The sequence below is a fragment of the Oncorhynchus clarkii genome, chromosome 16 (assembly GCF_045791955.1).
Source record: "Oncorhynchus clarkii lewisi isolate Uvic-CL-2024 chromosome 16, UVic_Ocla_1.0, whole genome shotgun sequence".
Classification (NCBI taxonomy): domain Eukaryota; kingdom Metazoa; phylum Chordata; class Actinopteri; order Salmoniformes; family Salmonidae; genus Oncorhynchus; species Oncorhynchus clarkii.
This window is the reverse complement of record NC_092162.1, coordinates 64,905,632-64,929,827: the sequence shown is the minus strand read 5'-3', so window position 1 is coordinate 64,929,827 and position 24,196 is coordinate 64,905,632. Positions and strand designations below refer to the sequence as shown.

At 44.6% G+C, this 24,196-nt stretch overlaps 1 protein-coding gene across 4 annotated transcripts; it reads right to left on the bottom strand.

Moving 5' to 3' along the window:
• Positions 1 to 129: 129 nt before the first annotated feature.
• Positions 130 to 24,049, bottom strand: LOC139368923 (B cell receptor associated protein 31). 4 transcript variants are annotated; one of them, XM_071108423.1, is made up of 8 exons: positions 23,705 to 24,049; positions 20,867 to 20,975; positions 20,350 to 20,450; positions 20,035 to 20,179; positions 12,821 to 12,956; positions 7,500 to 7,632; positions 7,235 to 7,335; positions 130 to 2,389 (listed from the first exon to the last, which is right to left on the bottom strand). In XM_071108423.1, the coding sequence occupies exons 2-8, from the start codon at positions 20,956 to 20,958 to the stop codon at positions 2,348 to 2,350; spliced, it is 750 nt and encodes a 249-aa protein (XP_070964524.1). In that variant the 5' UTR covers positions 20,959 to 20,975; positions 23,705 to 24,049; the 3' UTR covers positions 130 to 2,347. The 4 variants fall into 4 exon arrangements, with proteins under 4 accessions (XP_070964524.1, XP_070964523.1, XP_070964522.1 ...); XM_071108422.1 differs by lacking the exon at positions 23,705 to 24,049 and adding an exon at positions 22,869 to 23,190; XM_071108421.1 differs by lacking the exon at positions 130 to 2,389 and adding an exon at positions 7,057 to 7,175 and having other exon boundaries at positions 7,210 to 7,335; positions 23,705 to 23,733.
• Between the last annotated feature and the right edge of the window lie 147 nt (positions 24,050 to 24,196).

Sequence of the window (24,196 nt, the reverse complement as noted above, 5' to 3'; positions counted from 1 at the left end):
ATCCATATTTAGTCATTTATAACTTAGTAAAAGAGCAATAGAGGAACAACTCAACGATTTGTATACAGCATGTGGGGCACATTGTGGACAAACATACTGCAAATGACCAAACCTAGTTCTTGTCAGACATTGTTGAGAAATATATTTATTTTGCATTTACACACCAACAGCATTGACCATGTTCATACATGTAGTTGACTGCAAACATAGATGCTGTAATCCAAAAAAATACATTTAGTTATAATGAAACAGCAAACGTCTTCCCTCCAAGATAAGGGGAAAACTTTGATGTGACATAATTAGCTAACATTTCTTGAAAGGACAGTAGAAGATCATACGATGTGTAAATGCAGTGTGAGAAAGTCATCATGCAAAAATAGGTCAGTTAAATGACATCACTTTTAAGGCCACCAAATGAGATTATAGAATTAATATCGTCAAGAGTCAATGACTAAACATCAAGGACAAAAATCTGCAAAACCTTTGAGATTCATCTTCTCTGCTGAGAATATGAATTTCAATAGCCCTTGGACTAAGGAATGAATATCACCAGTGTCTGACAAAATGGAAAAACTGACAATGTAATGAGGGGAAAAAAGTGGCGTGTAAAATCAGATGGCTCACAGACATCTACCACCTACTGTAAATAGTTCATCAAAACAAACCCCTCGCCCACAAGAAAATAGATGAAAGCAAAAGAAATCGTCAAATACATAGATAGAACCTTCACCTCGAGTACTAGGCCTGCTCGGCGACCTTGTAAAGGACGCATTATAAGTGAAGGTAACTAAACACTGATATTACATATAAACATGGATGAATAGTGTACTCATGCCTGTTCTTAGGCATGTTAATATTACCACAAACTAAGAATTTCTCGTACAACCCCAGACGGACCCCGACAGGTTACCATCTCCCCTGGTCAGAGTGGCCATGACAATGACTTTCTACAAGTCCCTATTTTTACCTGATGCAACAATTCATGATGTAATTCCTCAGATGACCCAAAGCACTAATTTCAGCAAGTTACCAGGCTATATATATATATATTCCACTGTCACCTGGTGAAAGGCCAGTTGACTATTTAATTACTGAAAGTTCCACAATTCTTTAGGTTGCTGCTTAACGGTAAATTTATTTACAGCCCTCGCTGTTCAAATTGGATCTACAGGCAGGGAAAGCTTGTTCTGCAGTTCATAAATTTACCCCTCCAATTATATTCAAAATGGCGGGTGAAGCACTCCAAATAGACCATTCTATGATCAGCAAGTGGGAAAACAGGAAAGAAAAGACAGGGTGTGAGATCGCAAAGAAGTTTAATAAACACATTTCCAACATTCTTTCAAATATCAGAATTTAAAGACTACATCGTGTCTAACATTTGAAAGACTGAACCAACCGTGTTTTTAAATGCCATCTCAACCAATGAGAGAGGCAAACTGACTTCAAATGGAAGGACGCCATGAAGCCCTACATTCCAATATAGCTCATCTCATATCATGTTATGCAGGCTTAGTGATTTGAGTGGTACAAGTTCGTCACACCATGTGCCTGAGGCACTTCTCCAATACAGAAGTGTGCAGTCAGACGAGGTAAAAGGAACTTATTAATTTTCAAACAAAGCAAGAGGATAAGGGCTTCAAAGAACAAGATGTGCCAAATCACAGATTTGTTCAGTCAAAAGCATGAAATGGGCCTAATTACTGGAGTGAAAATGAACTGCTTTCCATCAAAGGAGCATATGCAGATTCCCACCCATACAATATGATGCCCTTAATGACAGTAGGGTCTGCCTCATACTGTAACAGGTAACACAGAGATTACATTCAAAACAATGAAGAATTGACGAATAGGAATAAGATGTTAAACCACACCTTACAGTAAGTCCAAAGGTGACTCGCAACTACATATTTTCTATCAGATATCGGAATATTTGTGACATGGACAACTGTTACCAGGTCCCCTCAGAATAGATACATTGGTTGAACAACTAAAGTAGTAAAATCAGACTGCCAACAGGGGACATAGCCTTCTCAAATACAAAGAGGATCATCTGTTCAGATGTGCAATTTGTTCATTTAATTTCAAATGGAATGAAAACAGCTAAGTACAGATATAAAGTACATGGTGGTTTCACAAATGGAGGCAAACCATACAAAAAACATGGCTATCCATTGTACGCCACAACAGAGTAGCGAGGCTTTAAAGGCAGATAAACAAAATCCTCCTCCTGCAGGTCTGCACATTCAGCACCTAATGACTTCCTGTGTAAAGCAGTGGTGGTGGGTGGTTGTTGTTGTTGTTGTTGACGGTGGATGGTACGAGCACGTCAACACTTCTCTCCCGATCAGTTGGACTTTTTGTCCTGCGATTGAGCATCACTGCTTGCCTGTAGAAAAGGGATTCAGAAAATGTATTCATAAAATGAACAAAAATAAAAGCAACAATTTCAAAGACTTCACTGAGTTACAGTTCATAAGGAAATAAATTAGGCCCTAATCTATGGATTTCACAACTGGGAATACAGATATGCATTTGTTGGTCACAGATGCCTTAAAAATAAAAAAAGGTTAGGGACGTGGATCAGAAACCAGTAAGTATCTGGTGTGACCATTTGCCCCATGCAGCGTGACATCTCCTTCACAGAGTTGATCAGGCTGTTGATTGTGGCCTGTGGAATGTTGCCCCACTCCTCTTCAATGGATTGAAGTCGCAGGAACTGGAACACTGTCGTACACGTCGATCCAGAGCATCCCAAACATGCTCAACGGGTGACATGTCTGGCGAGTATGCAGGCCATATAAGAAATTACATTCAGCTTCCAGGAATTGTGTACAGACCCTTGCGACATGGGAACGGCCATGCATTATGGTGAAACCTGAGGTGACGGCAGTGGATGAAGGGCAAGACAAAGGGCCTCAGAATCTAGTCACAGTGTTTCTGTGCATTGAAATTGCCAGACAAAACACAGTTGTGTGCGTTGTCCTTGGCTTATGCCTGACTGCCTGCCCATACCATAACCCCACCATGGGGCATTCTGTTCACAACGTTGACATCAGTAAACCGCTTGCCAACACCATACACACTGTCTGCCATCTGACCGGTACAGTTGAAACCGGGATTTATTAGTGAAGAGCACACTCCTCCAGCGTGCCAGTGGCCAAGGAAGGACTGCAGTCAGGTCAAGACCCTGGTGAGGACGACATGCATGCAGATTAGCTTCCTTGAGACAGTTTCATCCAGTTTGTGCAGAAATTCTTCAGCTGTGCAAACCCACAGTTGCATCAGCTGTCCAGGTACCTGGTCTTAGACGATCCCACAGGTGAAGGTGGTCCTGGGTTGACAGGGTTACACGTGATTTGCGGTTGCGAGGCCGGTTGCACGTACTAGAGGTGGCTTACGATAGAGAAATTAACATTAAATACTCTGGCAACAGCTGTGGTGGACATTCCTGCAGTCAGCATGCCAGTTGCACGCTCCCTCAACTTGACATCTGTGGCATTGTGTTGTGTGACAAAACTGCACATTTTAGAGTGACCTTTTAATATCCCCAGCACAAGGTGCACCTGTGTAATGATCATGCTGTTTTATCAGGTTTGCGATATGCCACACCTGTCTGGTGGATGGATTATCTTGGCAAATGAGAAATTATGACTAACACGTAAACAAATTTGTGCACAGAATTGAGAGCTTTTTGTGCTGGGTTTATATTTGTGTTCAATATAAAAACACAATGACTTACTATAGCTGTTCATTTATACATAAACTGAAGGCATTAAATAGAAGGTAAAAACATTGTACAGTCTAGTGTTGCAAAGGGTCGGAAACTTTACGGGAAATTTCCCTGAATTTTCCCGGGACATTTTCCATGGGAAGTTTAGCCCGGGAATTTTGCTTAAATTCATGAAAAAATTTGGGGGAAAGAAGTTAGTTTATAACAGTGAACTTTTTTGTGGGATACACTTAAGGCAATTCTAGGTGTGCAGTGCACTCTTCCATCACGTGCAGCTGATTCTCAAGATCTTGCACACTAATGAGATGCTATTGAGCCCACACGACTAGACTGTCTGAGCTATAGACTACACTACATATGTGAAGAATGCAACAAAGATGCATAATCTGGCCAAGTGCATAAAGTTCCTTCAGCGCTCACATCGAGGAACCTCTGACAAGAGTCCCTCTACTTCTATTTGAGGTGAATGCATGGTCTGGATGAGGGCAAGGTTCTTGGCAGTCTGGCGAAGTACACTTCCAAGCAAGGGCTTTGGGATGGAGATGCAATATGGCAGTCATGCCAACATATCTCATCAGCCACCTGGTAGAAGGGACTTTGTGGATCTGAGGCTCTTTCCCCTGTTATCCTCCAAATCCCACCAATATCAGCCACCTCAGAGCGCAACTGGTCCTTTTTTGGGAACACACCAAAGCACGCAACAGGCTGACCAATATAAGGGTTGAAAAATTGGTGGCCATCCGGGCAAATGTAAGTCATTTTGAGCCTGACAACGAACCATCCTCAACAAGGTTGGAAAGTGACAGTGAAGATGAGGCCTCAGAGTCTGATGTTCAAGAGGTGGACATTGAGGAGGTCCAGGGAGAAGACATGGAAGCCTGAGAGGAAGTCAACCAAAGATTTAGTTTCTAGACTATAATTCTACAGACGTGTGTTGAAAACGTTTTTGTGAGACGCGATGATCATTCAATATTCCCTTTTTGTTGTTTGGTGAAATCGTCCCATGTGAACAATCAACTCAAAAGTTTAATTCGTAAGCAAATTGTTTTGTTTGTTTTCTATTGGACGATATAATCATTTGCAATTGTCTACTTATGATACGGTAAAAAGGTTGATGTTTCCATATGATATGGTAAATATATCCAATGCAAAAAACATCTACATTTAAATGGTATTAATATTAATTTTCAGATATTTCCGTTAATTCCAATATATTCTCGTTAACTCCCACGGAAAGTTTCGACCACTAAATATTCCCCAAAATGTGCAACCCTAGTACAGTCCATTTTGTAATTTAAACAAGTCAACGAAGTAATAGCCACTGCATTGGCACAGTTTATTATAGAATTGAAAATAGGCCTTTTCTGATAATCAAATGGCCTTTCAGTAATACAAGGGCCTGAAGGTTAACCTACCTAAACATCTACACAGGGATTTACAGATAGGGCAGTAAAATCTCAAGTTTTTAGGTAGGTTAACCTTTAGTTCCTTGTATTACTGAAAGGCCAATCTCAAATTACAGCATGTCTCTCCGCACTGCTCATCCTGAGAGCTGATAGCCGACGTGACCTCTGGTCTAAATAAGTAACACGATTTAACCTTTGTGTATAGGTTACACGAACATCGGGCCACTGGCCAGGGAATGCGAATGAAAACGGTCTAAACATAACCGGGTTTTCTCCTGTTTACATTTGAATGAAGTGGGCAGGCCTAAAGCAGCAGGGTAAAGGACTTGTGCCAGGGAAATGAGCAGGAGCCTTGTGCCAGGGAAATGAAGTCCCTGAAACCAGAGTAGCCCCATGTGATCAGGTGCAACGAGCTCAGAGGGATTCCAAAACCCACGGATCCAAACATTAAGTAGCCATGTTCACCACACGTGTACCAGACCACCTGCCTGCTGACATGTCTAGAGCCTCGAGTGACAGCAAAAAAACAAACAAACAAAAACACTTAAACACGAGACAACAACGTGTGGGAGGTCATTCAAGTAGCTGTGGCATATGCCCCCCGAGTGCTATAAATGTAACATGTCTTTTAAGTGTTAAACGCCTGGTAGAATTTTAGGCTTCTTCAACTTGTCAAACGTCTTCATGAGACATGTTCATTGCAGAAGAGTAAGTGTCTTCCTTTTAATTTTTTTGAAAGACATGCGGCTGACTCCCCCGCCAGTAAAAGTGGGATGTGTTCATTTTATCATAAGACTATCGCTCAAGCATCAGCCATGAGAAAGCCCCACACACTGTTTTGAGGTGGGACTGGGATATGTTCAGCATTACTAAGCTATTAATCACTGCTCAGGTCAATATACCCGTGGGACTTGAATGGCCACAACATGATGTAGGGTTAGTGCAGTGTCTTGGTGCATCACTCTAGGTTCAAGAGTTCACAACGCAAACATCTGCCTCCGTGACCATTGACAGGTTTTAGTTGTCATGAATTACCTTCCTGTACGGTTGTGATATCATTACTCCTCTAATCAGCAGCTCGTATTACAGACATACTGTATGAGTGCAGTAGAGCGCACTAAGAGACAATTAATCATTACAACATGTACAATGACTGATACTGCGATAGGGTGTGTCTTAAACTAGCTCAGATCCATGCTTCCCAGCACGTACACACGATGAGATCCATTGTTACTCAATGAGATCGTTACCTGATTGTAGTAGTTTTGCTCAGATCAGTGTGTCAGAGTTTCCATTAGGAAAATGTGGCGCTGGACATTTAACCGGCAACATTTTAAATTTACCAGCCGTTTTAGAAATGTACCGGACCCTATGCATTGGATGCGTAACCTGATTAGGACATCCACCCACCGTGCTCAGAATAACAGAAATCACATTTATATTATGGTAACTCTCATTAACAGAACGTGTAAGTAAAGGATGGAACAATGTGCGGTCCTCTTTACCTAATTCTGATGCGCACTTTGAAGACGTTAGAATAACTGTCCACAATTACTTTTCCTCGGCCAACAAGACGAGTAACAAACAGCGAAATCACTAGCCTGTCGATCTACAATAACGCATAGTAGCAAAGTTAACCTACTCTATTGGTCAGCTTGTCGAGAAAGAAATAGCCCATTCCAAACAGACTCTGGGACAGCTCTCGTGCTGCCTGACAGATTCTCCACTCAAAGGCCCTGTATCCATCTTAAACCGCGTGATAAAGACGCATAACGAATATACCTGTACACACGCTGCAATTAAATCCACTCAATTATGCAAATTGACCTATAGACCAATAAGCACGACCAGTCAATGCATTTCATCAATAAATAGGGTGAAAAGCATAGATTTTTCTTCTTCTCCCGGACAATTGGCCGGTGCCAGTTTTATTTATCGGCTTTTCAATTTTTTTTTATAAATACTATTATTATTACTATTACCGGCTAACGGAAACCCTGGTGTGGTTGTTTGTGCCTCTGTGGGAGTGTGTGTGTGTGTGTGTGTGTGTGTGTGTGTGTGTGTGTGTGTACACGCGCGCGTTCCCAGTACGGACCTGCAGCTTGGAATGTTCATTGAGCAGGCGGTCATACTCCACAGTCAGGTTCTCCGCCTGCTTCTTCATTGCCTTCACGTCACCGTCAGACTTCAGGAGGACTGGGGGGGGCACACACACACACAATACAGTCAGGACAAGAGGGCAGGCCACTGTACATTTCACTGATGATCAAATTACATGTTGGGGTTCTCTCCCCATTTTCATCCAGCCATCACCATTTGGTAGAGAGAACCTCTACTAGAAAAAATAAAAAGTTAGTCACCTTTCTTTGTGGCTTCCAGCTCATCCTTCAGAGAGCGCACCTCTGCCTTCAGTGTCTTGTTTTCCTCCTGCACTCCAACTCCAGATGGCTTCTTGCCCACTTCTGGGACAGCGACGCCGGCATCCTTCAGTTTCTAAAAATAAAAATTAAGAATTTCCTTTAACCCCTGATTACGGGCTGTGGATAACTGACTATACTGAACAAAATTATAAAAACGCAACATGCAACAATTTAAAAAAGATTTTGCTGAGTTACAGTTAAGGAAATTTGTGAATTGAAATGTATTCATTAGGCCGTAAAAGAACAGGGACATTTTTAGCTTCCAGGAATTGTGTACAGATCCTTGCGACATGGGGCCGGCCGTGCATATGCTGAAACATGAGGTGATAAGGCAGATGAAGGGCACGACAATGGGCGTTCATATTGCCATTGATAAAATGCAATTGTTTTCCTTGTCCGTAGCTTATGCCTGCCCATACCCATAACCCCACCATGGAGCACTCTTCACAATGGTTGACATCAGCAAACCGCTCAACGCCATACACATGGTCTGCGGTTGTGAGGCCGGTTGGATGTACTGCCAAATTCTGTAAAACGACGTTGGAGATGGCTTATGGTAGAGAAATTAACATTCAATTCTCTGGCAAAAGCTCTGATTGACATTAATGCAGTCAGCATGCCAATTGCACACTCCCTCAAAACATCTGTCATTGTATTGTGTGACAAAACTGCACATTTTAGATGGGTCTTTTATTACCCCCAGCACAAAATATGCTGTTTAATATGCCACACCTGTCAGGTGGATGGATTATATTGGCAAAGGAGAAATGCTAATGAATAGGGATGTAAACAAATATATAAAGAATGAGAGAAATAAGGTTTTTGTGCATATGGAACATTTCTGGGATCTTTCATTTCAGCTCATGGAACATGGGACCAATACTTTACATGTTGTGTTGATAATTTTGTTCTGTGTAAAAAAAAAAAATGTTCTAGGAAAGTATGACATTTGCACTAAGATTGTTGTCTGTTTAATATTACTGTAGGAGGTGTGGTCAGACCACCCCAGAATGACCCCATTCCATGGCCACCAGAATCATTCTGCAGCTGCATGACTTGGGGCCCGGACAATACCAGTATCGCGATACTCAGTATCCTGACAAGGAAACACGAAGTGGACTTCACTTCTTTAGGAAAAAGAAGATGTAATGTTAGAAAAAAAACATGGTTGTCATCCAGTCATGTGGATTTTTTTTCCAAGCTACAGCACACAACATTTGACATACATCAGGTTATTAAAGGACTAAAGGGTTTGGTCTGCTTTGTGTTTTCATTTTTGCCATGGACAAAAATATTGCGATTACCGTTACCGTCACAGCCCTAATGACCATTAGCCTACATAAAGCTAGTGTGACTGGTTCCATCCAGCCAACAGCCTCAGAACAGGTGCTCATACCAAGCCCACCACCCAGCTGCTGGTCTTGGCCCTGATCCTCTTGGATTGCAACAATGACTCAAAACCTCCTTCCACAGAATCATCCACCACACCACTCATATTTGAGGTGTATCACAGTCTTAAGCAACACAACATACATTTGATTAGGTCAATTTCCTGATATGCTGGCCAAAAACCAGGGAACGGATTGTGATGTTATTTGCTGAAGACATTGGCTCTTCACTAGCTAAAACCGGAGATGGATAACGACAGAAACCAGGTTCCCACCCAGCCCTTTAATGCAAGTACAAGTCAGATAAAAAGTCATGTCAGGCATGATGGAAACAAAATACGCTAGACAAGGTGGGATCTTTGTGTCGGTAAAATAATTTATGGGAGAAATGACGGTGGAACGCTGTTAATGGGCAACGTCAACTTGAAGACACATGATGACATGTGGTCCTCCCACTAAGACTCGAGAAAGCATGCCGTTTTAGGCTACACATCAAATAAATTATGATTCACTTCAGAGTGGTGAACGTGCAAGTTGAGCGTGATGCGCCAATAAATATCGAGGGTCTTATTCTGGTGACATGCTTGGCTGCAATTTGACAAATCGAGCTCATTTGGCCATAATAATCTCAAAATGTAGGCTAGCTGACCTGCACTGTAGGCTAGAGAGCCGGTGCTAGTATCAGAGTGGGTATTATTTTAGAAAAAAAATTCAATTGTGGGAATTTGTGGAAACTTTTAGCATTATCATTTAAAAAAATATATATATTAAAAAAAAAATAAACGAATTGCCGGTGCGGCTAACAGGTGTCAAACCTGCGATGGCCCGATATCTAAATATTTGAATGAAACATGTTGTGCTTTGATCACAAACTGGTATGATTAGCTGCCCCTCTACGTGTAGCTAGTTGGAACAGCAAAGCGAACTATGATCTTATTTGATACCTTGCTTCGATTAGCTTCCTCTAAACCATCTGCATTTAAGTAAATTGTGTTTGTGAAGTAGTGTGTATCAAAAACATCCAGCGAAAACAACATTGGTACAAATCATTTAAAATATATTTCTCAAGGCCACCTGAGACCTCAGACCAAAACACTGATAAACGCTACACACACATCACCAGGAACACAGAATCCATGTCCTAGAGGGACATTAGGAGCCGTCACTGATGTCACTAGGATCCGATTAAGGACTGCCATTTGAAGTGTCCCAACTCTAGGTCTAACAGGAGAATAGATGTATGTCTAAATAATATCAGACAGATCTGGGTTAGGATTTTCCCTAAGAGGGAACAGACCTTGTAACTAGGGCAGAGGATTTGTGATGTTCCTTACAGACAGATTCTAGGGCCAGACAGAATGTACTAATCTAGGCTAAGAAATGCTGCGTGCTGTAAAATAAATCAAGCCGTTACAGTGTATTTGTTTGATGACGCAAGTGAAAACACAAAACACGTAGCTAGCCTAGTTGTAGCTCAGATTGTACATTTATAGCAAGGAGCCTCATACACAAGCTTGGTTAGATCAAAGAGAATAAACATTTCCATATCACCTAGTTGGAATCCACTTTAAGCTCAGTCAGCTACAGAAGATACTCATTCTAGTTTAGAAACTGGGTGGTACGAGCCCTGAATGTTGATTGGCTGAAAGCTGTGGTATATCAGACCGTATACCACAGGTATGGCAAAAAAAATATAAAAAAGAATCATGTTCTAATTACATTGGTAGGCAGTTTATTTACGTAACAAGGCACCTCAGGTGTTTCTGGCACGTCGCCAATATACCATAACTAAGGGCTGTATCCAGGCACTCTGTTGTGCAAAGAACAGTCCTTAGCCTTGGTATATTGTCCATATACCACACCCCCTCGGGCCATATTGCTTAAATAGATCAATAGTTGGGTTAGTCAGAGTCTGGCTCAGATAGGTAGTGCAGGGAATCAATAGCAATATGGACAGCCATTACTCAGTGATTGGGTAGAGGGAGCCCAGAGTTTTAAAGATTTAAAGGACATACCTAACAGGGGCTGGGCCTTCTGAGGACAAGCTAGTCACAATACATTTAAAGCCTCTGGCTTCGGTGAGGGATAAAATAGATAATAAATCACTTCCTTTTTCTTATGTAAGCTGCACTGCAATGTAGTTTTCTTTACTGTAAACCAGGGATCGTCAGCTTTCATTCAGCCGCGGGCCAATTATTTATTGAGTGGATGGTCAGGGGGCCAGAACATAATTATTAATAATTTGTAGACCGTAAGAAACCTGTAACTCTGAATGATCGGTTATGAAAAGCCAACTGACATTTACTTCCGAGGTGCTGACCTGCTGCACCCTCTACAACCACTGTGATTATTATTTGACCCTGCTGGTTATCTATGAACATTTGAACATCTTGGCCATGTACTGTTATAATCTCCACCCGGCACAGCCAGAAGAGGACTGGCCACCCCTCAGAGCCTGGTTCCACTAGGTTTCTTCCCAGGGAGTTTTTCCTAGACACCATGCTTCTACATTGCATGCTGTTTTAGGCTGGATTTCTGTATAGCACTTTGACATTGGCTGATGTAGAAAGGGCTTTATAAATACATTTGATTGATAATATTTGACTAAAACAATCATTTCAAACCTCGCTTACATTTGTATACAATCACTTCTCTATTATGCGTAGGAATATTTGGGAAGCGATTTCCAAAATTAATATCACTTGGGAGACAATTTGCTGGCAGGCCAAATGTGTAAATAAAACCTCTCCATCTATCTAAACATAAGTATTTCCATCCCCACATTGCTGCAGGGTTGTATTTTATATGGCTTATGATTCCACTCTTCAGAGCATTACACCCATTTGCTGGTCATAAATAATGATGGCATATTCAGGGCCTTGGCTTGTGGAGCACCCACATGCATGGTGACCTTCTGCAGACCCGAGATCCATATTTTGAATGATTACATTGTTACCTTCCGTAGTTGAGGTGCATTACAAGCTTCAGCCACAGTGCTTATTTACCAAATGAAACCAGTTTGTTGATTAAATCTAAACTCAAACACTCAGCCCATAGAAGGACGAGAATATATGTTTGCTCACTCTAATTCAATACTAGGAAAATATTCCAAGTGTTTATAAATGCATTGGAGTAAATTAAGCCTTTTCCAAACACTAATAGTTTGTTAATATTATATGGTCTGGACCTAATCCCTATAATACTCTGAATAAAGTGAGCTGCAAAGAGAAACCTCAGAAAAAAGTGGCAGTTCTGATCTAGCAGAACATCCAACCAAAGATATCAGCAGAGGGAGAACACATTAGGCCTATATTGTGACTTTCAAGTAACCCAATTCCACTAGCATACTGTTTTTCATCTCAAACACTTAATATGGCAATAACAAGGGACTTTGAGCCATCATAGCAATTGGGATAAGTTGGTAAAAAACTAAATAATTATGATGTAAAATACAAACCTGTCAAGCTACAGTTGTTTTTTTGCTAATCTCTTGGATGACAGATTCAAATACACACTGATTGTATCAGGTGACGATGAAGCTGTTTAAATTGTTAAATTGTTAACTGCTTGAAGTACAGTGTTGCCCCCTGTGGCTGTCAAAGGAACAGCAGCAGAACGCTGGTTTAATTAAACTTGTATTGTTCTGCCCGTGAACCTAACTCTGAGGAATGTTGGACACTCAAACAGTAAACCACAAGACTTTAGTAAGCGTAGGATAACATCCTGTTCCACATAAATCACGTACAAGCATTTACCTCATATCTAAGGATGTCTTATGTGTTGACCTTACGGAGAAAGCCAAAACTCCTGTAAAGGTCACGATTGACATCAGAAGCACAACAGTGTCTTGTATAGCACCCAAACCCAGCTCACCGCCTGCAGATCCTCATTCTCCTGCATGTACTTCTTGGCAGCATCACTGGCTCCCTCGGCTTGCTTCTTGAAGGCCTCGTTGGAAGCCATCAAAGTGGCCTGCTGAGAGAGCAGGGTTGCCAGTCGCCTCAGCAACCTGGACATGGGAAGGGGTTAAAGGGTCACTGACTAATTTCCAACTTTTAAGAGTGTTTCAAAACAGATTTATGATACAGTATACTTGGTCCATTTATGTGGAAATAGATTGACATCAGTATACAAATAGACAACACATTACATGCAGTACGGAAATCTGGGGAGTTAGCAAACAAGTCACTTTTAAAATGTGAGCATATTCAAAAACGCATTAGAAATTGCAATCACCGTTACAAGACACCCATGGCTTAGGCCCAAGATTTGCACATTTCCTGTAGTTTAAGCAGTATCCAAGGAATCATGATGAGGTAAATGGCAGCATTTCAGGGTATCAGATGATAAGACATTTATGTGAGTGATGGGCCCCAGTCTTATTGAAAAGGTCAAACTGGACCCAAGATAAAATTACAGCACATTACTTTGTGAAAGCACATCACACTTCTAGGAACAGTTGACCAGAAAAAAATCCGAAATATAAACCTCGTCAATCTGAACTAGTCATGAATTTCAAATAAATCAAATTGTGACATATTTTACGTAAAATGACATCATTGTGCATATCATGTTATTCCTATAACCAGCCAGCGACAGCCAGCCAGCCAGCCTCGGCCGGCCAGCCAGCCAGCCAGCGACCCACCCACCCACCCACCCACCCGGCCAGCGACCGACCGTCAGCCAGCCGGCCAGCGACCGACCGTCAGCCAGCCGGCCAGCGACCGACCGTCAGCCAGCCGGCCAGCGACCGACCGTCAGCCAGCCGGCCAGCGACCAACCGACCGTCAGCCGGCCGGCCAGCGACCGACCGACCGTCAGCCGGCCAGCGACCGACCGACCGTCAGCCGGCCAGCGACCGACCGACCGTCAGCCGGCCAGCCAGCCACCGACCGACCGTCAGCCAGCCACCGACCGACCGTCAGCCAGCCGGCCAGCGACCGACCGACCGTCAGCCGGCCGGCCAGCGACCGACCGACCGTCAGCCGGCCGGCCAGCGACCGACCGACCGTCAGCCGGCCAGCGACCGACCGACCGTCAGCCGGCCAGCGACCGACCGACCGTCAGCCGGCCAGCCAGCCACCGACCGACCGTCAGCCAGCCACCGACCGTCAGCCAGCCAGCCAGCCACCGACCGACCGTCAGCCAGCCACCGACCGTCAGCCAGCCAGCGACCGTCAGCCAGCCAGCCAGCGACCGTCAGCCAGCCAGCCAGCCAGCGACCGACCGACCAGCGACCGACCGACCGTCAGCCAGCCAGCCACCGACCGACCGTCAGCCAGCCACCGACCATCAGCCAGCCAGCCGGCCAGCGACCGACCGACCGTCAGCCAGCCAGCCACCGACCGACCGTCAGCCAGCCAGCGACCGTCAGCCAGCCAGCCAGCCAGCGACCGTCAGCCAGCCAGCCAGCCAGCCAGCGACCGTCAGCCAGCCAGCCAGCCAGCGACCGTCAGCCAGCCAGCCAGCCAGCGACCGTCAGCCAGCCAGCGACCGTCAGCCAGCCAGCCAGCCAGCCAGCCAGCGACCGTCAGCCAGCCAGCCAGCCAGCCAGCCAGCGACCGTCAGCCAGCCAGCGACCGTCAGCCAGCCAGCGACCGTCAGCCAGCCAGCGACCGTCAGCCAGCCAGCCAGCGAGCGAGCGAGCGAGCGTCAGCCAGCCAGCCAGCGAGCGAGCGTCAGCCAGCCAGCCAGCGACCGCCAGCCAGCCAGCGACCGACCGCCGGCCAGCCAGCCAGCGACCGACCGCCGGCCAGCCAGCCAGCGACCGACCGCCGGCCAGCCAGCCAGCGACCGCCGGCCAGCCAGCCACCGCCGGCCGGCCAGCCAGCCACCGCCGGCCGGCCAGCCAGCCAGCCACCGACCGCCGGCCAGCCAGCCACCGACCGCCGGCCAGCCAGCCACCGACCGCCGGCCAGCCAGCCACCGACCGCCGGCCAGCCAGCCACCGACCGTCGGCCAGCCAGCCACCGACCGTCAGCCAGCCAGCCACCGACCGTCAGCCAGCCAGCCACCGACCGTCAGCCAGCCAGCCACCGACCGTCAGCCAGCCAGCCAGCCACCGACCGTCCGCCAGCCAGCCAGCCAGCGACCGCCCGCCAGCCAGCCAGCGACCGCCAGCCAGCCAGCCAGCGACCGCCAGCCAGTCAGCCAGCGACCGCCAGCCAGCCAGCCACCGACCGTCAGCCAGCCAGCCAGCCAGCCAGCCACCGACCGTCAGCCAGCCAGCCAGCCACCGACCGTCAGCCAGCCAGCTAGCCACCGACCGTCAGCCAGCCACCGACCGTCAGCCAGCCAGCCAGCCACCGACCGTCAGCCAGCCAGCCAGCCACCGACCGTCAGCCAGCCAGCCAGCCACCGACCGTCAGCCAGCCAGCCAGCCACCGACCGTCAGCCAGCCACCGACCGTCAGCCAGCCACCGACCGTCAGCCAGCCAGCCAGCCACCGACCGTCAGCCAGCCAGCCAGCCACCGACCGTCAGCCAGCCAGCCAGCCACCGACCGTCAGCCAGCCAGCCAGCCACCGACCGTCAGCCAGCCACCGACCGTCAGCCAGCCACCGACCGTCAGCCAGCCACCGACCGTCAGCCAGCCAGCCACCGACCGTCAGCCAGCCAGCCACCGACCGTCAGCCAGCCAGCCACCGACCGTCAGCCAGCCAGCCAGCCAGCCACCGACCGTCAGCCAGCCAGCCAGCCACCGACCGTCAGCCAGCCAGCCAGCCACCGACCGTCAGCCAGCCACCGACCATCAGCCAGCCACCGACCGTCAGCCAGCCACCGACCGTCAGCCAGCCACCGACCGTCAGCCAGCGACCGACCGTCAGCCAGCCAGCCAGCGACCGACCGTCAGCCAGCCAGCCAGCGACCGACCGTCAGCCAGCGACTGACCGACCGTCAGCCAGCCAGCGACCGACCGTCAGCCAGCCAGCGACCGACCGTCAGCCAGCCAGCGACCGACCGTCAGCCAGCCAGCCACCGACCGCCAGCCAGCCACCGACCGACCGCCAGCCAGCCACCCGCCCTCAGCCAGCCGGCCAGCGACCGCCACAGTTTTTACAGAATTCGTAACATATACATTTAGCAAATTCTTAACATTTAAAATTGTTCTAATGTTAAATTTGTAACATATCATAGAAAAGGGTGATGGACATCTACAAATTAATACATACCATATGAATTGTAACATCTAAATGGAATTGTGGATTTACATACAGAATACAAAATGCTCTGAGACCAGGTTGCTTTAACATACATAAGGTGTATTAAAGTCAGCTTGCTAGCTGTTATGTTTACATTAATCTCATCTGCATGATGTAAACCCAGCAAAAGAAACGTCCTCTCACTGTCAACTGCGTTGATTTTCAGCAAACTTAACATGCTGTGAGATGTTGCCCCACTCTTCCACCAAGGCACCTGCAAGTTCCCAGACATTTCTGGGGGGAATGGCCCTAGCCCTCACCCTCCAATCCAACAGGTCCCATACATGCTCAATGGGGTTGACGTGACCAGACTCTTTGCTGGCCATGGCAGAACACTGACATTCCTGTCTTGCAGGAAATCACGCACAGAACAAGAAGTATGGCTGGTGGCATTGTCATGCTGGAGGGTCATGTCAGGATGAGCCTGCAGGAATGGTACCACATGAGGGAGTAGGATGTCTTCCCTGTAACGCACAGCGTTGAGATTGCCTCCAATGACAACAAGCTTAGTCCGATGATGCTGTGACACACCGCCCCAGAACATGACGGACCCTTCACCTCCAAATGAATCCCGCTCCAGAGTACAGGCCTCGGTGTAATGCTCATTTCTTCGACGATAAACGCAAATCCGACCATCCGCGACTCGTCAGTGAATAACACTTTTCCACACCAGTCCCGTCTGGTCCAGCGACGGTGGGTTTGTGCCCATAGGAGAGGTTGTTGCTGATGAAGACCTACCTTACAACAGGCCTACAAGCCCTCAGTCCAGCCTACTGCAGACAGTCTGAGCACTGATGGAGATAGTGCATTCCTGGTGTAAATCGGGCAGTTGTTGCCATCCTGTACCTGTCCCGCAGGTGTGATGTTCAGATGTACCAATCCTGTGCAGATGTTGTTACACGTGCTCTTCCACGACGAAGACGATCCGCTGTCCGTCCTGTCTCCCTGTCTTAGGCGTCTCAGTAGACATTGCAATTTATTGTCCTGACCACATGTGCAGTCCTCATGCCTCCTTGCAGCATGCCTAAGGCACGTTCACGCAGATGAGCAGGGACCCCGGGCAAAGATGTCAGAGTCAGTAGAAAGGCCCCTTTAGTGTCCTAAGTTTTCATAACTGTGATCTTAATTGCCTACCGTCTGTAAGCTGTTAGTGTCTTAACGACTGTTCCACAGGTGCATGTTCAATAATTGTTTAAACCCTTTACAAATGAAGATCTGAAGTTATTTGGATGTTTACGAATTATCTTTGAGAGACAGGGTCCTGAAAAGGGGACTTATTTTTTGCTGAGTTTATATGCTACTTCAAAATGTAATGGAGATTTAAGTGAAGACTTGTATGCTAAGGAACTGCATGATAGTGATGTAAATCCTGCCATAAAAATCAACTATAGCAGCATTTATACAAACTGTGGTGGTGGATTCTCTTTACATTCAAATAGTATATGCAATATCTGGCATGCTTAAGTTGAGGTCACTGTATTCGGCAAGGGGCACATGCACAAGATAAGCGTCAGCATTGTAGAGAGTTACACAGGGGGCAGACGAATGCAGTTCGCCTAGTTTGCTCTCATGCTCATGTCACACAAACAGACCTCAGCTGTTCAGTTACTGTGTTAAAACTTCATCAGCACATTTCACAACACTTTCACAAAAATGTTTGACATTTCTTTGATATTCCTACTCGTTAGTTTACTGCAGTGGTTGTTGACCTTTAGAAAATAGGTACCACTGCACTTGAACAGTATAGGGTTTTTGGTGTCACGTGAACAAGTCGTGAAATGCCTATCTTGCCAGCTCTAAATACAACAATGCCGAAATCAACATCAATGATAGCACTAAAAATAACAAGGTGGAACAAAAACGCACAAGAAATAAAAATAGGAAAAATAACCTATAGTCAGGGCCAGTTTCAATACCATATTTGTAAACAAAAGTCATGTGATTTGTAGTTATATCATTGTTGTAATTCTCTTAGATATGCAGAAGTGCTGGATGTGATACTAATATCACAAATGACACCTCCCTGCTGCCTTCAGCAGGCCTAATACAAAAGCTGGAGCAACCCCTTCCACATGGAGGAAATATGGCTGCAAATAATCTAACAATGCATTTGATATGCTGTAAATCAGGGATCATCAACTAGACTCAGCTATGGGGTGATATTTCTTGAGAGGATGGTCAGGCCCCGGAACATATTTACTAATCATTTGTAGACTGTAAATTAACCGCAAGAAGCCCAAATCGATATATTTGACTAAAACAATCATTATAAACAATTGCTTACATTTCTGGTTCACTTTCACTTGTAAAACTGTATAATGAGCTGGATTTGCCAATCTTTGCAAATGGTCATGTTAGTTCTCGTTCGTTAGCATTTAACTAATTGTGTTTTTGATTTTGCCATTAGTTTGTCCAAATTTAGTTAGCATTCTGGTAAGAGGCCAAATTGGCTATTCTTCCATTTTTAGCACCCCATTGTGTGCTGTGCCGGTAATACCGTAAATCCCAGGATGAGAGAAGGACCGTATTAAAATCTGGATACCGCCCAAGTCTAGCGTGGATTATGCATGGGAATACTTGAGCAAATTTCCTAAATTAAAATCACTTGCTGTCAATTTCCTAGTGTTAAGTCTTATGTCCAACAATGCCACAAACAATCTAACATTATGCAAATAACATGCTATAAACAATCTAACATGTGTTGTCTATACAAAAGGAGTAGACAACATTTCAGCCATTTTTAAATTTAAAAAAAGGGTATATTTGATGTCCCTATGCACTGTTCTGTAACGCCATAAATGAGTTACTTTGATGCCATTTAAGTGGCCAGCCCCTGTGTGAGAGGTAACACTAGGCAGCTAGTAATGTGAATCCTGAGCTATAGGTCTACAGCCAAGCATGGCATTGAGGCTAAATTTAAATCTCATCACCAGTTGCTTGATCACATGTCATTTAGTTTCTCAGACGCAGCTGCCCAAAAGATTACACGTCCAAACACCCAAACCTGGAAGCAGAGGTAGAGCAAAGAAGTAGCACAAATAGCTGTAGTAGCCACTCGAAGGTCTATTTATAGCATACCATTCAGAGGAATATGACAGGGTCCCTGTATGGAGAAGATATGCAGACTGGACACAACCAGGCATTAAAAAAAAAAAAAAATTGAATATACACTACGTCAGACAATGCTCATCCTATCATGTTAACCAGACTTTACACTTCGGATGAGACTTGTGAATGGAAAATGTCTATCTATCTAGCTAGCTAGCCCCCCCACCGGACATTCCTTCAATAGCTACTGTAAAATCTCAGTAGATTAGTAAAGTATACACACCACCTACTCACCACTAGCATAAGGGCAATCGTTTGGGCTGATGACAGAACGTAAGCTTTCATCTTCATGTCTTTTGTCCTACTATCAAGTGATTCCAGCTATTCTATAAAGAACATGAATGGCAGTTTATTTTAAACTGTAAAGTTAAGGTAACCTAGTGGTTAGAGCATTGGACGTGTAACCAAAAGGTTGCAAGATTGAATCCCCGAGCTGACAAGGTAAAAATCTGTCGTTCTGCCCCTGAACAAGGCAGTTAACCCAGTGTTCCTAGGCAGTCATTGAAAATAAGAATTTGTTCTTAGCTGACTTACCTTTTATTTAACTAGGCAACTTAAATGTCATAATTCAATCAGAAATATGGTGACAAATGGTTGGTTCCTGAAAGGTACAGATGCCTACAGTGATTGTGTACTAAGAAACCAGGAGCGCTAGTGAAAAGTCAGAGTAACTAAACAGCAACCTCCCTTCCTCAGAAACCATTCTAGAACAAGAACAAACTGGAGCCAGTTGGTGTGCTCCGGGAGGGGGAGGAGGTGGGCAGGCATGGATACTCACACACACAGGAGCAGGGCGAAGCCAGCAATGTACTCATTCCTCTGGGCTCTGAACAACTTCATGTGAATGTGATCTACAGCCACTGGGTTGTTGGTCAGGTCCACCTTCTCAGTCACACTGTACTTTCGCACCTCCCTGAACGCATCTACATAGAAACAGAGACAAGAGCATGGGGAAACTATGGAAGACTAAAGTGGTGTGGGTTTTTCTCGGCCACTACACAATTTGTGATCGTGAGTACAATTAACAATAAATGATCAAAACCTGTGAACATAAGTTGATGTGATATGTTGGGTGTAGACCACACACACTTACCAATTAGTAAGAAAACTAGAATGGCAATGGCTACAATGAAGGAGGTGTTTCCATAATATGCGATAGTTTGAACCAGACGAGATTTGAAGATCTTACTCCATCTGCAAAGATACATTCATTAAACATTTGAAAGTGAACACAAGACTTGAAACAACTCATCTTATACCGAGACCGGGCAACCGCCGTATATCTTAAATATATTATTTAACAGGTTATTGAATGGCAAGAAATAATCACTCCATTCAAAAAATTTTGTTGTGTAACCCAACCAAGTCTCAAGGTAATTCACATTTTGACTAAAGGCTATTGGGTAATATGTTTAATGTTTGCAATTCCCACTTTGCAATAAGACTTGCCAATATCGCAAATAATTAAGTGATTATGTGATCAAATCTTTTTAAGCAATAGAGGAAATACATGTTTTTTTTTATGACAAATTAGATACTGCACTAGTGGAATTAGACTGTGTGCATGGAGACGGTTTGTTTTGACCAGTTGACTGCAGTGGGTGGCTCACCTCTTGGGGGAGATGAAGGGCACACACAGAAGCAAAACAAAGAAGACCTCCGCATAAAGGAATGTGGCCACGGCCGTCCACTGTAGACTCATGTTGATCAGATAAGATTCTGTGAGAGAAAAAAAATGCATTTGTTAAGCAAATAAAACATAAGAAAGTAACACTCTTGTTGAAATCAACAACACTACCGTTATCCAACATAATTCAAGGTTATTAGTGTGCTTGCTGTAAACTTTCAAGAATTTTAACATCTTCCATTACCATAAACATACTTTTGGACAGTTGAACACGACAGTCTAAATCAGGTCATTCTATCCTTGAATTAATGCTGGCACAAAATGTTTACATAATTTCAAGGAGAATGGAAAAGAGACAGCAGGACAGATATGCCTACTGCTAGGAAAGCTGAGTGGCCTGCTGTCCACCCCTTTTCACTTTACCAGTTGTTGGTCCTTTTGGCAGCAGGAAGTGGAGATTACTTTCCTGTGGATATTTTTTGTTCACCCGAGGGTAGATTCTGTCGCTTGTATATTTAATATCCTGATACTCTGCACGTGATGCACAACATGTAAACAACCGAATGTAACTAAACTTCGTTGACCGAAGCACATTTCCAAGCAAATTAGCTGGAAGCGATAGTGAAATTTGCCAGCTGTTCGCGTGGAACAACTTTCGATCTGTGGTTTGGTTAAGCTAGGCCAGCCATGGTTTACATATTGTGCAAGGTGTTCGTCACGTGCGAATTGCATCAGTATTGTAAATACAAACCGATATACAGACCAGCGTGCTGGAAGTCGGGTTAATAACAGTTCACTGTGGATATTTTGTCTCAGATTACCTCCGACACACGGACAAAATCAGGTAAAGTAAGTTAAAATGATTCCACTCGCATATTCTAAAAAAGAGTATTGCTGCCCATGGACTACTTAATTTTTTATTTAACTTTATTTAATGAATCAGTTAAGAACACATTCTTATTTAGAATGACGGCCTACACCGGCCAAACCCTAACCCGGGTGACGCTGGGCCAATTGTGCGACGCCCCATGGTACTCCCAATCACAGCCGATTGTGATACAGCCTGGAATCGAACTAACGGAAATAAGCAAAAAAAATGCGACAGCGCGCCAATATGATCTCGCTAGCTCCGCCCCCTCTTTGCCTGTTCCAGGCTGTGGTCCATCTTTGGTTAGTTATAAACATCTTTGACTACACGGGTAATACTTGCAATATGTAGAAATCGCGCCGCTATTTTCTGGTTGCTAACATTTGTCGTTCGCCTAATTGCAGTGTGACAAAACAAGCAACCGTATAGAGAATCGTCGCCCAAAAAGTAAAACATTTTAACTTTAAGAAACCTGTCACGCTGTCTGTCATTCAGCCCCTGAGCAAGGCAGTTAACCCACTGTTCCCAGGGCAACGAAGACGTGGGTGTAGATTAAGGCAGCACCCGCACCTCTTAATTCAGGATGGGTTTGGTTAAATGCGGAAGACACATTTCAGTTGAAGACATTCAGTTGTACAACTGACTAGCTACCTCCCTTTCATCAATGATGGCTAGTTAATTATTCAAGTTGGTAATAGCTGCTAACTAACAAAGGTAGCTACAGGGCTCTACAGTGCAACCACTTTACTCAGATATGGGCCTAAATATTTTTGTGCGACCTGGTATGTTTTATTTAGGTGCTCCAGCGCGCATAGAAAAAAATGAAGGCTTTTATTAACTCAAACCTCATTGTGCTTCCAAATGTGACGCACACGTGCTTCGCTAACCAGCCAACTGTTTGTAATATCTGGCTGGACATTACGTATAAATTACTAGTAGCTGGAAGTTTGGACAAAGACCAGACATTGCAAATACGAAATAATGACGTAGATAGCTAAATATGCTAGTTAACTAGCATGCTAGCTGGATTTCGAGCAATGGTTGTGACTAAGTTACCTGCTAATGTTCAGCACAGGCCTAATAAAACTCACTTTATGCAACGGTTAGCAGTACTCACCTACAACACTTCAATTATTGGATGCACGGAGACTGGTCTTCCTATAGGGATCTCGACCGCTGAGGTATATCAAAACAGAAACGACGCGTAGTTCGCTTGAGCGCTAATTAGCAAAATGCATTCTTGAAGACTTCCTAGCTAGTTACTTCCTACTTCCGGTGCCAGCTCATCTCATCATGAGACGGGGGTAAAGGTTAAATTGCCCCATACTACAGTATAGTTGAGTCAGAGATGCATTCCAGATACTGATATAGATCATCTTTGTCTAAGGTCAGTTAAAGCACAAGACTTCACATCTGCTTGGTGAAAGAGGGCACAGATCAAAAGTCCATAAAACGAGGTTGGGCAATCTAATCTATTTTAGAAGGTTTCCACTTTTACCACAGCGACAAATGTACTTTTTGGTCATAATTTAAGGTTAGGGTTAGGCATAAGGTTGGTTTAAAAATCACAGTTAAAGAAGATACATTGTAGAAATGGGCGGGAATTGTGGCTGTGGTAACTAGTGACGACCATTTTAGAGGTTTGTATCCTTCCATAATAACATGCTAGTGGGCCCTCTTGTCAACTAAAATGGTCTGGTAAGTGAAGAACTATGCTGTTGTTTTTTACTAATACATTACATATCATTAAATAAAAGGCAAAGAAAATATTTTGACATCTAAGCATGTTTATCTGAGAAAGCTTGAACCAACATTGACAATTTTGTAAAATATTTCAATTTGCATGACAAACTAGGACAGTTATTTAATTTCATACATAGTTATTAGGCAATAATTACACGTCTCCCAAATCATGATTTTGTCATGCGCATTAACCACCGGTGTGATTATTACCTCTCAGGGTTTAGAGCTTGAGGTAGTCACCTCATACAAGTGCTTGGTCTTCAAAGCACCTGGGTCGCTCCTCTTCTCCGTTCGCTGCAGCTAGTGACTGGAACGAGCAGCAATAAACAATCAAACTGGACAGTTTTATTTCCATCTCTTCATTCAAAGACTCAATCATGGACAGTTACTGACAGTTGTGGCTGCTTCGTGTAAAGTATTGTTGTCTCTACCTTGCCCTTTAGCTGTTGTCTGTGCCCAATAATGTTTGTACCGTGTTTTGTGCTGCTACCATGTTGTAATATGGTGTTGCTGCCATGCTATGTTGTTGTCTTAGGTCTCTCTTTATGTAGTGTTGTTGTGTCTCTCTTGTCGTGATGTGTTTTGTCCTATATTTTTAATCCCCGTCCCTGCAGGAGGCCTTTTGCCTTTTGGTAGGCCGTCATTGTAAATACGAATTTGTTCTTCACCGACTTACCTATTTAAATAAAAGGTTAAATAAAA

What these genes read in the sequence shown, in the direction of transcription:
- LOC139368923 (XM_071108421.1), bottom strand. Translation starts at nt 20,958, where the DNA reads ATGAGTCTACAGTGGACGGCCGTGGCCACATTCCTTTATGCGGAGGTC. An exon ending in TTCGCCCTGCTCCTGTGTGT is followed by an intron (nt 12,957 to 20,034) that starts GTGAGTATCCAT and finishes TCCCATGTCCAG; the next exon opens with GTTGCTGAGGCGACTGGCAA. An exon ending in TACTGGGAACGCGCGCGTGT is followed by an intron (nt 7,176 to 7,209) that starts ACACACACACAC and finishes ACACACACACAC; the next exon opens with ACACACACACTCCCACAGAG.